Source organism: Hypanus sabinus, chromosome 17, assembly GCF_030144855.1.
Source record: "Hypanus sabinus isolate sHypSab1 chromosome 17, sHypSab1.hap1, whole genome shotgun sequence".
Classification (NCBI taxonomy): domain Eukaryota; kingdom Metazoa; phylum Chordata; class Chondrichthyes; order Myliobatiformes; family Dasyatidae; genus Hypanus; species Hypanus sabinus.
In genome coordinates this window covers 70,896,059-70,911,169 of record NC_082722.1, presented here as the reverse complement: position 1 = coordinate 70,911,169, position 15,111 = coordinate 70,896,059, and the positions used below count along the sequence as shown (strand labels likewise).

At 44.1% G+C, this 15,111-nt stretch overlaps 1 protein-coding gene across 2 annotated transcripts in view; it reads right to left on the bottom strand.

Annotated features, from left to right (window-relative positions):
• Window positions 1-15,111, bottom strand: part of adamts18 (ADAM metallopeptidase with thrombospondin type 1 motif, 18) — a 309,638-nt gene that overhangs the window by 95,771 nt on the left and 198,756 nt on the right. For both annotated transcript variants that reach the window (XM_059993277.1, XM_059993276.1), the window contains one exon: window positions 11,148-11,296. In XM_059993277.1, the coding sequence (XP_059849260.1) occupies window positions 11,148-11,296 (149 nt within the window). The remainder of the gene's footprint in view (window positions 1-11,147; window positions 11,297-15,111) is intronic.

Here is a 15,111-nt window from a genome sequence, read left to right as displayed (position 1 = left end):
GCAGGTCAGGCGGCGACTCTGGAAATGAAGAGTTTCAACCTGACACATCAACAGTTCATTCATTTCAAAGTAAATTTTTTGTCAAAGTATTCATGCAGTATACAACTCTGAGATCCCTCTTCCCATAGACTAAGGAAGGACATGATTGTACTGGATTGGGTACAGAGTGACTCACTGGGTCATTGTGTAGCATAGGATGCTTGAGTTATACAGCGAGGTTGGGTTTGTCTGAGACTGTTATAGACACTGTATCATTTCCAACACACCATGTCTCGTACTTCTTCAAAGATGGTCATCATAGAAATGGTGTGGAGTGGGGTGGGGGGGGGGTAAAAGGGAGACACAGAAAGACAAAGTGAGAAATAGACTAAGGAGGGGCAGAGAAATGTACAATGTGAGAAATGACAGAAGGGTTGAAACTACTGGTGACTAAAGATAAACGGGAGACAGAGGGAGAGAGTGAGGGAAAAACAAAAAGCACGTTGACTGGTAATGCCCACCCCAGCACATGCTAACTTCAAGTAGATGCCCTCTCCAGATGCCGTCTGACAATTCAGCAATCTACGACCAAGAATAGGTTTGAGGTGAGAGGGCAAAGATTTAAAGGGGACTGAGAAGCAAGTTTTCACTCAAAGGGTAGCGTGGAGATGGAAAAAGCTTCAGAGGAAGCAGCAGAGGCAGTCATGGTTACAATAATTGCTATGAAGTGCTTCGAGCGATTGGTTATGGCACACATCAACCATAACCTACCGGTCAACCTCGACGCTTTGCAATTCGCCTACCGGAGCGACAGGTCAACAGCAGATGCTATCTCTCTGGCACTACATTCCTCCTTAGAACACCTGGAGAATAAAGACGCATATGTAAAGCTCCTTTTCATCGACTACAGCTCTGCCTTTGATACCATCATTCCAAATAAACTGATTCTTATGCTCCGGAACCTGGGTCTTAGCACTCAGATCTGCAGCTGGATTGTCAGCTTCCTCACAGAGAGGACCCAGGCTGTGAAAATAGGGGACAAGTTCTCCTCTACAATCACTCTGAGCACTGGTGCCCAAAAGGCTGTGTACTCAGCCCCCTGCTGCACTCACTGTACACCCATGATTGTGTAGCCAAGTTTCCATCAAACTCAATATATAAGTTTGCTGATGACACCATAATTGTAGGCCTTATCTTGGATAATGATGAGTCTGAGTACAGGGAGGAAATTAAGAACCTAGTGGCATGGTGTGAAGACAATAACCTATCCCTCAACGTCAGCAAGACAAAGGAATTGGTTGCTGACTTCAGAAGGAGTAGCAGACTGCACAATCCCATCTACATCGGTGGTGCGCAGGTGGAACAGGACAAAAGTTTTAAGTTCCTCCGGATGAATATCACAAATGACCTGACTTGGTCTAACCAAGCAGAGTCCACTGCAAAGAAGGCCTACCAGCGCCTTTACTTCCTGAGAAAGCTGAAGAAGTTTGGCCTGTCCCCTAAAATCCTCACTAATTTTTATAGGTGTACCATAGAAAGCATTCTTCTAGGGTGCATCACAACTGGGTATGGAAGTTGTCCTGTCCAAGACCGGAAGAAGCTGCAGAAGATCACTAACATAGCCCAGCACATCACACAAACCAATCTTCCATCCTTGGACTCACTTTACACCACACGCTGTCGGAGCAGTGCTGCCAGGATAATCAATGACAAAACCCACCCAGCTAACACACTTTTTGTCCCACTTCCCTCTGAGAGAAGGTTCAGGAGCATGAAGATTCATACGGCCAGATTTGGGAACAGCTACTTTCCAACTGTGATAAGACTGCTGAACGGATCCTGACCCGGACCTGGGCCGTACCTTCCAAATATCTGGACCTGACTTGCACTACCGTACTTTCCCTTTTCAATTTTCTAATTATGATTTATAATTTAAGTTTTTATTATATTTATTTCGATTTGTACTTCAGGGAGCGTGAAGCACAGAAACAAATATCATTGTGATGATTGTATGCTCTAGTGACAAAGTATAAAGTATATTTAGAAGACATTTGAAGAGGTACATGGACATGGACTGGGAAGGTTTAGAGCCTGGGTTCCCAACCTGGGGTCCACAGACCCCTCAGATAATGGCAGGGGTCCATGGCATAAAAAACGGTTGGGAACCCCTGGATTAGAGGGGTAGGAATCAAAGGTAATAGTAAAGAAGATCGGAGCCTCAGGACAGTTATTATTACCCCTCAACCTCAGGCTCTAGAGCCAGTAGGGAGAACTTCACTCAACTTCACTTTCCCCATCACAGAACAGTTCAAACAATCTATGGACTTATTTTCAAGGACTCTTCATCTCATGTTTTCCAAATTTATTTCTTCTTATTATTATTATTAATATTACTAATGTTGTTACTATTTTCCTTTGTGTTTGCACAGTTTGTTCTCTTTTGCACATTGGTTGTTTGCCCTGTTGGGTGTGGTCTTTCATTGATTCTATTGTGTTTCTGTGATTTACTGTGTATGCCCACAAAAAAAATTTCAGGGTCATACATGGTGACATATACGTACTCTGATAATAAATTTTCTTTGAAATTTGAAAAGGAGGCATATAGCAGCTACAGGTAGTCTCCGAGTTACGAACATCCGACTTACGGACAACTCGGACTTACGAACCGAGGAAGGAGAACGCTGTCCGCCATTTTAAGTCAGATCACCGACGCCGTCCGCCATTTAAAGTCGTTGTCATTGATGCTGTGTTGAGTGTGTGACTTTGTATTTGGCTTAAATTTTTCTTAGCAAGATTCACCCTGACCCCGCCACCCACCCCTCCCCCCCCCCACCATTCCGGTCGGTGGGCTCAAGATTCAAGAACAGAGGTTCCCGAGTTCGATCCAGTGATAGACCGCTCCCGAGCACGCTGGGTTGATGTCGATCCAATGACTCCCGTACCATCCGTGCTGTGTTGATGTCAGTTCCCAACTCGACATAAAAAAAACACTGCCTCCTCCAGTTTAAATTCCCACGCGGAATATTGTGGAGGATCAAATATCCAAACCCAGCACAGCCCCCACTTGTCCCATTTAACCTGTCTCAGTGCGGTGGTCCTTAGGACCCAGCAGAGCTGGGGAGCCGGCGCAGGTCAGGAACTGCCACCCACAGTATTTCTGTTCCATTGACGGGAGGCGATCGTGATTGAAAATAAAGTGGAAATAATAAAGCATTTGGAAAGAGGTGAAACGTCATCGGTCATTAGAAAAGCATTAGGCTACAGTCGGTCAACGATCGCAACAATTTTAAAGGATAAAGTGACAATAATAGAGCATGTGAAAGGCCCTGCCCCGATGAAAGCTACAATTATTACTAAGCAATGCAGTGGTTTTATTATTAGTATACGTTTCTTAACTGTTTTATATGCATAGAAAGGTAAAATATATACTATATACTAAGACAAACGTTTGACTAACTGACGCTAAATAATACCGGATGTACTTATTCCGACCTACTTACAAATCTGACTTAAAGACGGACTCGGGAACAGAACTCGTTCGTAACCCGGTGACTTCCTGTACTCAGGATGATACCTTGATAAGCATGGACAAGTTGGGCCAAAGGAGAAAAGGTGATGGGAGCACTGCCATCCACACGTTTCCTTGACGGGTAATAATAACTGTCCTGAACACACTTTTTGTCCCACTTCCCTCCGGGAGAAGGTTCAGGAGCATGAAGATTCGTACGGCCTCTTGCATCTTCCAAATTTGAAAATATTCTGAAGTACTTTCATTTCCTCTGCCCAAATCCTGGAGTTTCTTGCTCACTGGCACTGCAGGAGTTTATCCAAATCACCGCAGTGGATTACACTGCTTTCTCGAGGAGATACAGGAATAGGTATTGAACCAAGCACGTAAGAACTTAAGAATAGAAGAAACTGGAGCAAGAGATGGCCATTTGGAATAACAAGCCTACTTACCATTGATCAAGATCACAGCTACTCTTCCACCTTATCATTTCCCTCCCTCCGATCTCTTCATTCCTCCAATATTCCACTGTGCAATTAATAACTGAGTATCCACAATATTCTGGATAGAGGATTCAAAAGATTCACCACTCTCTAAGTGTAGATATTTCTTCTCATTTCCTCCTCCTGAATGTGCATTTAGATTCTGGGTTTCCTCGCTTGCAAACCCAAGACAGTTCAGATTGGTAACAACATGTACTCCACAACATCCACCAGCGTAGGTGCACCACAAGGCTGTGTGCACCTACCACTGCGTCCAGCACAAAATTCTCCAGAACTTCCACCATCTCCAATGAGATTCACCCCCATCAAGCACCTTTCCCTCTCCCCGCCACACTGTCTGCTTTCCGCAGGGATCAGTCCCTATGAGACTTCATTGTCCATTCATCCCTCCCCACTGATCTCCCTCCTGGCACTTAACCTTGCAAGCAGAACAAGAGCTACACCAGCTCATTCAGGACCTCAAACTGTTCTTCCAGGTGAGGCAACACTTAACTTGTGAGTCTGTTGGGGCCATATACAGTGTCCAGTGCTCCCAATCCGGTCTCCTGTATATTGGTGAGACCCGATGTAGATTGGGAGACCGTTTCGCCAATCACCTACGCTCCGTTTGCTAGGGGAAGCGAGATCTCCCAGTGGCCACTGCTTTAATTCCACTTCCCATACCCATTCCAATATGTCAATCCATGGCCCCCTCTACTGTTGCAATAAGGCAACACTCAGGTTGGAGGAACAACACCTTATATTTTGTCTGGGTAGCCTCCAACCTGATGGCATGAACATTGATTTCTTGAACAACAGGTAATAGCCCCCTGCTCCCTTCAGCATTGTCGATCCCCCTTTCCCTCTCGTCTTATATCTTTGCCTGCCCATCACCTCTTCTGGTGCTCTTCCACCCTTTTATTTCTTCGCTGGCCTTCTGTTCTCTCCTATCGGACTTCTCCTTCTCCAGCCCGTATCTCTTTCACCAATCAACTTCCCAGCTCTTTACTTCATCCTTCCCCCACCCAGTTTCACCTATCATCTAGTGTTTCTCTCTCCCCTCCCCCATCTTTTAAATCTACTCCTCATCTTTGTTTCTCCAGTCCTTCTCAAGGGTCTCGGCCTGAAGCAATGACTGCATTTTTTTTCCATAAATGCTGTCTGGCCTGCTGAGTTCCTCCAGCATTTTGTGTGAGTTGCATGGATTTCCAGCATCTGCAGATTTTTTCTGGTTTGTGTGCCTAGCCTCTTGCTATACTCACTTTATACTTACGACTCTCTCGCTAAGCAGAGCTCAAATGCCATATTCAAGTTTGCTGACATTATGGGACAAATCAAAGGGGGTGATGAATCAACATACAGGAGGAAAACTGAAAATCTGGCTGAGTGGTATCATAATAACGACGTCTCACTCAACGTCAGCAAGACCAAGGAGCTGATTATAGACTTCAGAAAATGAAAACTGCAGGCAATGAGTCAGTTCTCATCGGAGAATCAGAGATGGAGAATGTTAGCATTTTTAAATTCCTGGGTGTTATTATTTTGGAGAACCTGTCCTGGGCTCAGCACCTAAGTGCAATTATAAAGAAAGCCTTGCAGTACCTCTACTTCCTTAGGAGTCTGTGAGATTCAGTATGACATCTAAAACACTGAGATCTTCTATAGATGTGTACGGGCAGTATACTGACTGACTGCATCACAGCCTGGTATGGGAACACCAATGCCCTTGAATAGAAAATTCTACAGAAAGTAATGGATACAGCCCAGCTCAACACAGGTAAAGCCCCCCCCCCCCCCCAACAACTGTTGAGCATGTCTGGATAAAATGCTGTCACAGTACAGCAGCATCCATCAGCAGGGACCTCCACCACCCAGGATGTACTCCGTTCTCACTGCTGCCGTCAAGAAGAAGGTACAAGAGCCTTAGGACAGGTTCAGGAACAGTTACTACCCCTCAACCATCAGGCTCTTGAACAAAGGGGATAACTTCACTTGCTCCATCATTAAAATGTTTCCACAACCAATGGACTCACTTTCAAGGACTCTCCACTTCATGTTCTCGATATTTATTGTTTATTTATTTATACTATTGTTCCTCCTTTTTGCATTTGCAGTTTGTTGTCTTCTGCACTCTGGTTGAAAGCCCTGGTTTGGCAGTTGTTCTTTGATTCCGTTTTAGTTTCTATTCTATATATTTGTTTAGTATGCACACAAGAACGCTCAAGGTTGTTTATGGTGACATATATATATTTTGATAATAATTTTTACTTAAAACTTTGAATGACCTCCTCTTTATACTGAGATGGTCATGGCAAACATCTCCCCCACCACCCAGGCAAAACTTGAAACAAAATTAGAAAATCCTGGTATAACTCAGCAGGTCAGGTGGCATCTGTGGAAAAAGAAACTGTGGACATTTCAGATACGGGACCTTTTCTCAGCACTGGGCAGGTTTCTTTAGTTGACATGGAAGGTGGTGGGAGAGCAATGGGTAGGACACAGGGAGTACCTCAGACTGGGTGAAATTGTATGGCAGACATGAAACTGTAGATGCTGGAATCTAGAGTAAGAATCAAAATACTGGAGGAGCTCAGCGGGTCAGGTAGCCTCTGCGGAAAGAGATGGAGAGTTGAGGCTTTGGCTTGACACCTTTCACCTGAGATTACATAGCAGTTAAATATCGGAAAAATTCCGGTTGTCTACGTGCTGTGTTGTCAAAGTCCATGCAATGTGGTGTTGCCTGGCCTGCAGGGACTTGCAGAGTCCTCAGAGTGTAACACCCATTAGAACGGTCGCCTAACCAGCGATGAAGAGTGCCATCCCTCTCTGCACATACCTGGAATGCTCACCGTATGCCAGGTTAAACAGAGAGAAAAAAATATTTACTGTCTTCCAGCCAAGACCCTCCCTTTCCATGAATAATCTATTAAGTGACCCTGGTGTGAACTTAATTTTGGCGAAAATCTGATTCTTTATTAATCCACACCATTTTTTAATTGTTTTTTCAAGAAGTCAGAAGGAACAGGAGGGAGCTTGTTGTGACTACTTCACATTCAATGACATCATGTGTATTATCTCAGTCTACCCCACTGACATGCTTTAATTCTACACAATTCCTCACACTTGTTCAAAAAACTGGGAAACTGGGACTATACTCTCTGGAGTTCAGAAGAATGAGAGGGGATCTCATAGAAACATACAAAATTTTGAAAGGGATAGATAAGATAGAAGTAGGAAAGTTGTTTCCATTGGTAGGTGAGACTAGAACTAGGGGACATTGCCTCAAGATTCAGGGGAGAAGATTTAGGACAGAGATCAGGAGAAACTGTTTTTCTAAGATAGAAGGAGATGAGTTATACAACTCTTGTTATATGCACATGCAGTTCAACTCTGAGTGATTATGCAGAAAGTTTGAAGTTAATAACGCATCTCCTTCTACCGTAGGCCATGAACTTATCAATCACCCCCCCCCCCCCCACCGACGAGTTATTAACTTCAAACTTTCTGCATAATCACTCAAAGAGTTGACCTGCATGTGCACGTAATGGGAGCTGTATAACTCATCTTCTACCTTAGGCCACGAACCTATCAATCACCCATGCTGTGGACACTTTCTGGAGGTCCAAGATCCATATGCTCCATGACCACTGGACTAAGTGTGTAAATGTAGGAGGGGACTATGTTGAAAATAAATGAAACTGACTCCTTCTATCATAGGCCACGAACTTATCGATCACCCCTCGTATTGTGCTGACAATGTAACTTACTCTAGAAACTTGCTGTGACAGCATGGTTTGAAGAGGTGGAAAAGCCTACTCTGCACATATTTCTAAATAAAAATACAATTTCTATGCCTTTTCCTTATAAATTCTCCTGAACAGCCCTACTGTAATTATTCAGCTTAATTATTCACTCAATAGATGAGCTTTATTTGTCACATGTGCCGTACATAGAAGCATCAATGTACCTGTGAAAGTCATTTGCGCCAACAACCAACACAGTAAAAAGGTGGCTGGGGGCAATCTGTAGGTGCTGCCATGCTTCTGGTACCAACGTACTGTGGCCACAACTTATGAACCTTAACCTGAACATCTCTGGAAACAGGAAGAGAAAAATAAGTGGTCACGAGGAGAATGCAGAAACTTCCCGCAGACAGTGGCAGGAATCAAACCCCAATCTGTAAAGCATTATACCGGCCGTTATGCTGCCGTGCCACCTTTACACCCAGCAGTAACAAGACAAGGACTGCAAATGCTGGAATCTAGAGCGACAAACAAGCTGCAAGAAGATCTCAGCAAGCCGAGCAGCATCTGTAGGGGGAGAAGAAATAACTGACGTTTTGGGTCTAAACCCTGTGTTAGGACGGGTGCAGGGTTTCAACCCAAGATGTCAGACAATTCCCATTGAACACAGCTAGTGAAACGCGTTGCAGGAAAGCAGCATCCATCATCAGGGACCCCCACCACCCAGGACCTACTCTCTTCTCACTGCTGCCATCAGGAAGAAGGTACAGGAGCCTCAGGACTCACACCACCAGGTTTAGTAACAGTCATTACCATTCTGCCATCAGGCACTTGAACCAGAGGGGATAACTTCACTCAAGTTCACTTGCCCCATTATTCAAATGCTCCCACAACTAATGGACTCACTTTCAACGACTCTTCGTCTCATGTTCTCCACATTTATTGCTTATTTATTTTTTATTATTATTTCTTTTTGTATTTGCACAGTTTTGTTGTGTTTACACACTAGCTGAATGTCCAAGTTGGTCCGGTGTTTTATTGATTCTGTTATGGAGAATGGATTTATTGGGCATGCCCATAAGAAAATGAATGTCAGGGTTGGATATGGTGACATATATGTACTTTGATAATAAATTTACTTTGAATGTTGAGTTCCTCCAGCAGATTGTTTGTTACACCCACCAGTATATCCCTACTACAACCCTCCCCTCGATTTGCCACCACTGCTGATTTCAATCTGTCATAGTGTGAAGGGTGCTACGTCAGTGTTAATCCTGCAGCCTCCTCCAAGTTGGGTACAGGGTAGGGCATGCTTCGTTCTATTCCAGATAAAGCAGTTATTAAGGTGCTGTCAGCTGCCTGCCAGGTGTGGTTGTGTCTTGCTAAGCTAACAGAGCCACTGCCCATGCAAACTACTTATTCAAATAACTTCAGGTTTGAACAACCATCCTTTAAGTTTTGATAACAGTAGCTTAGTAACCAGCAATAGAAAAGCATCTGTATGACTTCCCCTTGTCTTCTGCTTTAAAAATTGGCTCCCAAACCAATGACATTCACTAACACATAAAATGCTGGAGAAATTCAACAGGTCAGGCAGCATCTCTGTAAGGAAATAAACAGTCAATGTTTCAGGCCAAGACCCTCCATCATGACTCTTCATCAGTTCTCGGTCCGCAACGTCGACTAGTTATTTCCCTTCATAGAAGCAGCCTGGCTTGCTGAGTTCTTCCAGCATTTTGAGTCTGTTGCTCAAGATTTCCAGCGCCTGCAGAATCTTTTGAGTCTCCAATGAGAGAGAGAGGATTTTGAAAGATTAGCTTTACTTGTCATAGGTACATCAAAACATACAGTGAAAGGTGTGTGTGCCCAATCAAATCACGAGGATTGTGCTAGGGCAGCCTACAAATGATCAAGGTATATTTATTATCAAAGTGTGTATGCAGTTTACAACTCTGAGATTCGTTGTCTCCGACCAGCCATGAAACAAAGAAAACCACGGATGTCATTCAAAAGAAAAGCACCGAACCCCACCCCCCATGCGGAAAAAAACAAATCGCACAATTGACAAGAAGAAATAACAGCTGAAAACACAGGATATAAAGAAACAAAAATTGCTGGCACAGCTCCAGCATCAACGCCATATGCCCACAACTCACTGACCCTAACCCATACATCACTGGAATGTGGGAGGAGACCAAAGCACCTAGAGGAAACCCATGTGGTCACAGGGAGAACGTACAAACTCCTTACAGACTGTGGTGGTGTTCGAACCCTGTTCTTACAGCCAGTGTGCTGTAATCCACTATTAACCACAGTGCTACCATGCCACTCATTCCAAGATTCCAAGCTAGAGATGCGAGTGACCAGATATTCTTTTTCAGTGTTGATGGCAAAGACATAAATGCTACCCCTGGTCTTCTTCAGTAAATACTTGGGTTGGGCGGCAGATGCGACAGCAGGGTTTAAGCTTCCTGGAGGGAATTGATAAGCTGAGACTGTTCTACCTGGAACACAGGGGGCTGAGGTGTGACCTGAAAGAGGTTTATAAAATCATAAGGGTTTGCACAGGGTAAGGGGAGTCCAAAATTAGAGCGAACAGGTATAAAGAGAGGCTTGGGAGGCAAGTTTGGCCAAAGATATGGTGGTGAGAATATGGAATTGAACTGTATCAGATTGATTGCGAGCATATGGCAAGTGCACATGTGACTGATAGATCGCACGGTTTAGGACTGGACCTCCTGCATACAGAAGGCACTCTCCTTTTGGTGCGGACTTTGAACACGCATGATTTTTGCCTCGGTGGGCTCAGTTTGTTGCTCCTGCTCTTAAAGTTGCCCAGCATGCACTTTACTAACACAACTCAGTAAAAAGGTTGTATCATATCTCTCCGTTGTCAGTCTTGCTCTGCGCATACATTACAGAGATGAGCTGCCAAAAGAAAGTGATAGAAGCATGTGCAATTACTATATTCAAAATGCATTTGGATAGTTACATAGATGGGGAAGATTTAGAGCAAGGGTTCCTTTTTTATGCCATGGGCCAATGCCATTAAGCAAGGGGTCCGTGGACTCCACAGGTTGGGAACCCCTGGTTGAGAAGGATATGGGACAAATGCAGACAATTGAGATTACCGCAAGTAGTCAACCTGGTCAGAGAGGGTTAATTGGGCTGAATGGCCTGTTTCTATGCTGTTTAACTCTAAGGCTCTATAAGAGAGACACAATGGTGATTTTTGACCAATAGGGTTGGCTCTTGGAGTCCATAAAGGGTTAAACTGAATGGCTGCCATGCTAAATGAGGAAACCAAGGTGAGGGCTTTGGGAATGCCCACAAGATCAATAGGTGTCATTGACATCCCTCTCCTGACAAAGCAGCAGGAGGCTTCCCCACTAAAACGCTGGGCGATCTAGCCACAACCCGTGCAAATGCCCTTACTTTGGATTGTTGCAGTGTCTCTCCCGGTAGGATACTCCACCGCCGCAGGTCCGGGAGCACTCCGACCACTCTGACCAGCCGGACCACTGACCGTTGATGGGCTTGGGCCCGTTGTCACCCAGTTTCAGGCACTGACCTCGCCGACACCACTGATGAAGCAAAGGAACCAGGGGTTAGACCAGTGAACATTATGGCACCGGACAGGCCCTTTGGCCTGTGATGTTATGCTGACCCTTTTAACCTACTCCAAGCTCACTCCCATATCGCCCTCTGGTTTTCTTTCATCCATTGCCTATCTAAGAGTCTCTTAAATGTCCCTAATGTATCTGCCGCTACCTGTGGACTCACTTTCAAGGACTCTACAACTCATGTTTTCAATATTTATCACTTTTTTTTCTTTTGTTGTTATTTGCATAATTTGTTGTCTTCTGCATGTTGTTTGTTGTTATGCTGCATAACTCCAAAACATTAAAACTAATTAAAGAACAACACAGAGCCAGGATAACTCGTGCACGTGAGCTTTGTTTTTACTTACAGAGAGATATGCTTGTATGACATGGCATAACCTGTAATGCATTCTTTAAACAAAGAATTCTTAATCAAACAATATACTTACAATATTACTGGAATATTTAACTGTCATTCATTCTCTGGGGTACTCCTTTGTTTTTGTGGATGTTTGCAAAGAAAGAGAACTAGGGTGCTCTGCACAAGGACTCTCAAGTCCCTTTGCATCTCAGATTTTTCTATTTTCTCCCCGTCTAGAAAATAGTCTGAACATTTATTTCTTCTACCAAAGTGCATGACCATGCATTTTCCAACATTGAATTTCATTTGCCACTTCCTTGTCCATTCTCCTAATCTAAGTCCTTCTGCACCCTACCTGTTTGCTCAGCACTACCTGTCCCTCCACCAACTTTCAAAACATCTGCAAACTTGGCAAGAAAGTCATCCATTCCATCATCTAAATTATTTATATACAGCATAAAAAGAAGTGGTCCCAACACCGACCCTTGTGGAACACCACTAGTCACTGGCAGCCAACCAGGGAGGGATCCTTTTATTCCCAATCGCTGCCTCCTACCAATTAGCCAAAGCTCTAACCATGCCAGTAACTTTCCTGAGGGGGAAAGCCTGCATGCATTCACACTATCTACACCTTTCATAATTTTGTATCCCTCTATAAGAGCTCTCCTTATTCTCCTACACCCCAGGGAATAAAGTCCCAAACTATTGGGATTTATGTTGCAGCCAGTGACCTGGGTTCAATTCCCACCGGTATCTGTAAGGGATTTGTAGATACTACCGCATGGGCTTCTTCCAACATTCCAAACATATACGGGTTAGTAGGTTAATTGGTCACATGGGTGCAACTATGTGGTACGAGTTCATTGGGCTGGAAGGGCCTGTTATCATGCTGTATTTCCAGATAAAAGATAAAGTATTTTATCTTTTGAGATAAGGTTGAGACGCATCTGTGGGAGGAGAGGAATTTCCAACGTCTTGAGTCAGAACCCTGTATCAGGACTGAGAGTGGGTTGGTCAAGTGGGCCAGTGTAAAGGGGTGAACGGCATTGTGAGCCCAAATACATGATCAGCAGACCACACTCATCTCTCAAATAAAACTCAAGAAAGTTCACAGCAAAGTTCCAACTACTCATACATCACCATATACTACCCTGATTCACTTTCTTACAGGCATTCACAGTAGAACAAAGAAACGTATCAGAATCAATAAAAAGCTATACACAAAGACAGACAAAAAAAAATCATTGTGTAAAAGACAACAAACAGTGCAAACACAAAAAAATACAATAATCAAGAAATAAGTAAATAACATTGAGAACATGAGTCGCAGAGTCCTTGAAAATGAGTCGATAGGTTATGGAATCAGTTCAGTGTTGTGGTAAGTGAAGAGGAGTCTGAAGGTTGAAGGGTGATAACTGTCCCTGACCCTCTTTACCACCCTCCCAGTGGCAGCAGACAGAAGAGAGCCTGGCCTGGATGGTGGGCGTCCTTGAAATAGGATGCTGCTTTCTTGTGGTATGGGCCCTTGCAGACATGCTGAATGGTAGGGAGAGTATTTCCTTTGACGGACAGGGCTGTATCTACTTACTGTTGGCTTTCCCGTTCTCTGTTGCTAAGTGTCCTTAATTCTTGGCTTATAGAGACTGGCACTTTGCTTCTCAAGCTAGACTGTCCAGCTGAGCTGAAAGCGGCCAGTAAACAGCAGTTTCATTTGGAGTTCCATTTCGCCCCACCATTTCTAGTCTTCACTAAGAGGATTAACACTTGACATAAAAGGCAACATTAACTGATTGATTCCAGCTGAGGTAATCGCTTTAGCCCTGACCATGTTTGTTCCTTTCTGCAGGGACCCCCTGTAGCAAGCAAATTGCAATCATGTGATAACTTCTGTGGTCTAATTGTTGGGGGAGAAAGAGATACAGTATAATTAACGTTAGCAACCCGGCCTTGGCAGTGGGCCAACATTCATCTCATGCCTTCCACTTCCACTCTGCGATTTATCATTCAGTATCTCCTCTCAGCACGCACTTTCAAACTTCATGCTGAGTATCAAGTACTGGGCTGTAACCTCATCGAGATGTCAGTGTGCGCTCCGTCGTCTCAGCACTCCAGTAGACCTTATTTAAAGCAGACATTGAAACAGGGTTCAATTTTCAATCCCAAAGGCACTGACATAGAATGCAAAGAGGCCTGGCTCTGTTGAAGGCAACCACCGACCATCAACCAAGACTGGGGCCCCTGAAACCAGCTGGAGATCAGTCAACTCAATAGCACGAGGCCAGCATGGTAGCGTAGCTACCGTAACACTTTACGGTGCCAGGAACCCGGGTTCAGTTCTGCCACTGTCCGTAAGGAGTTTGTACGTTATCTCCCTGACCACGTAGATTTTCTCTGAGTGCTCTGGGTATCCCCTTATTTGAGTGCTCTGAGTATCCCTCATTTCAAAAAAAGCTTACGGGTTTGAGTTGGGCATTGTGAGCATGCTATGTTGGCGTAGGAAGTATGGCAACACTAACAACCTTGGATTGTGTTGGTCGTTGATGAAAACAACACACTTCACTGTAGGTTTTGATGTACTTAAAACAGCACAGCACAGGAACACATCACTTGGCCTGCAATACTGCGCCAAACCAGCTAAAAAGCAAACCAAAAACACCCAAACACTAATCCCTCTCACCTACATCATGTCCATGTCCCTCCATCTTCACCTTCAGTGCATGCCCTCTGGTATTAGACATTTTGACCCAGGGAAACAGATACTCTCCGTCCACTCTATCAATGCCTCTCATAATCTTATAAACCTCCATCAGATCTCCCCTCAGCCTCCAGCACTCCAGAGAGAACAACCCAGGTTTATCCAGCCTCTCGTGATAGCACACGCCCTCTAAACCAGGCAGCATCCTGGTAAACCTCTTCTGCATCCTTTCCAATAGTGGAGTGACCGGAACTGTATGCAATACTGCAAATATGGCCTCACCAAGGTTTTATAGAGTTGCAAAATAATCTCTTGACTTTTGAACTCAGTGGCTTGACTAATAAAAGCAAGCATTCCAAAAGACCTTCTTAACCACCCAATTTAAGTGTATAGCCACTTTCAAAGAGCTATGAACTTAGACCCCAAGACCCTCTGCTCAGCAACAATGTTAAGGATTTTGCCCTTAACATAATACTGTTTCCTTGCATTTGCCCTTCCAAGGTGTGACATTTCCCATTTGGTTAAACTCCATCTGTCATTTCTCTGCCCATATCTGTAACTGATCTATATTGTGTTGTTTTCTTTGCCAGTCTTCTACATTATGTAAAACTCTATTAATCTTGGTATCATCCACAAACTTACTAACTCATCCATCTACATTTTCATTCAGGTCACTAATATACAACACAAACAGCAGGTCCCAGTACAGATCCCTGTGGAACACCATTAATACAGACTTCC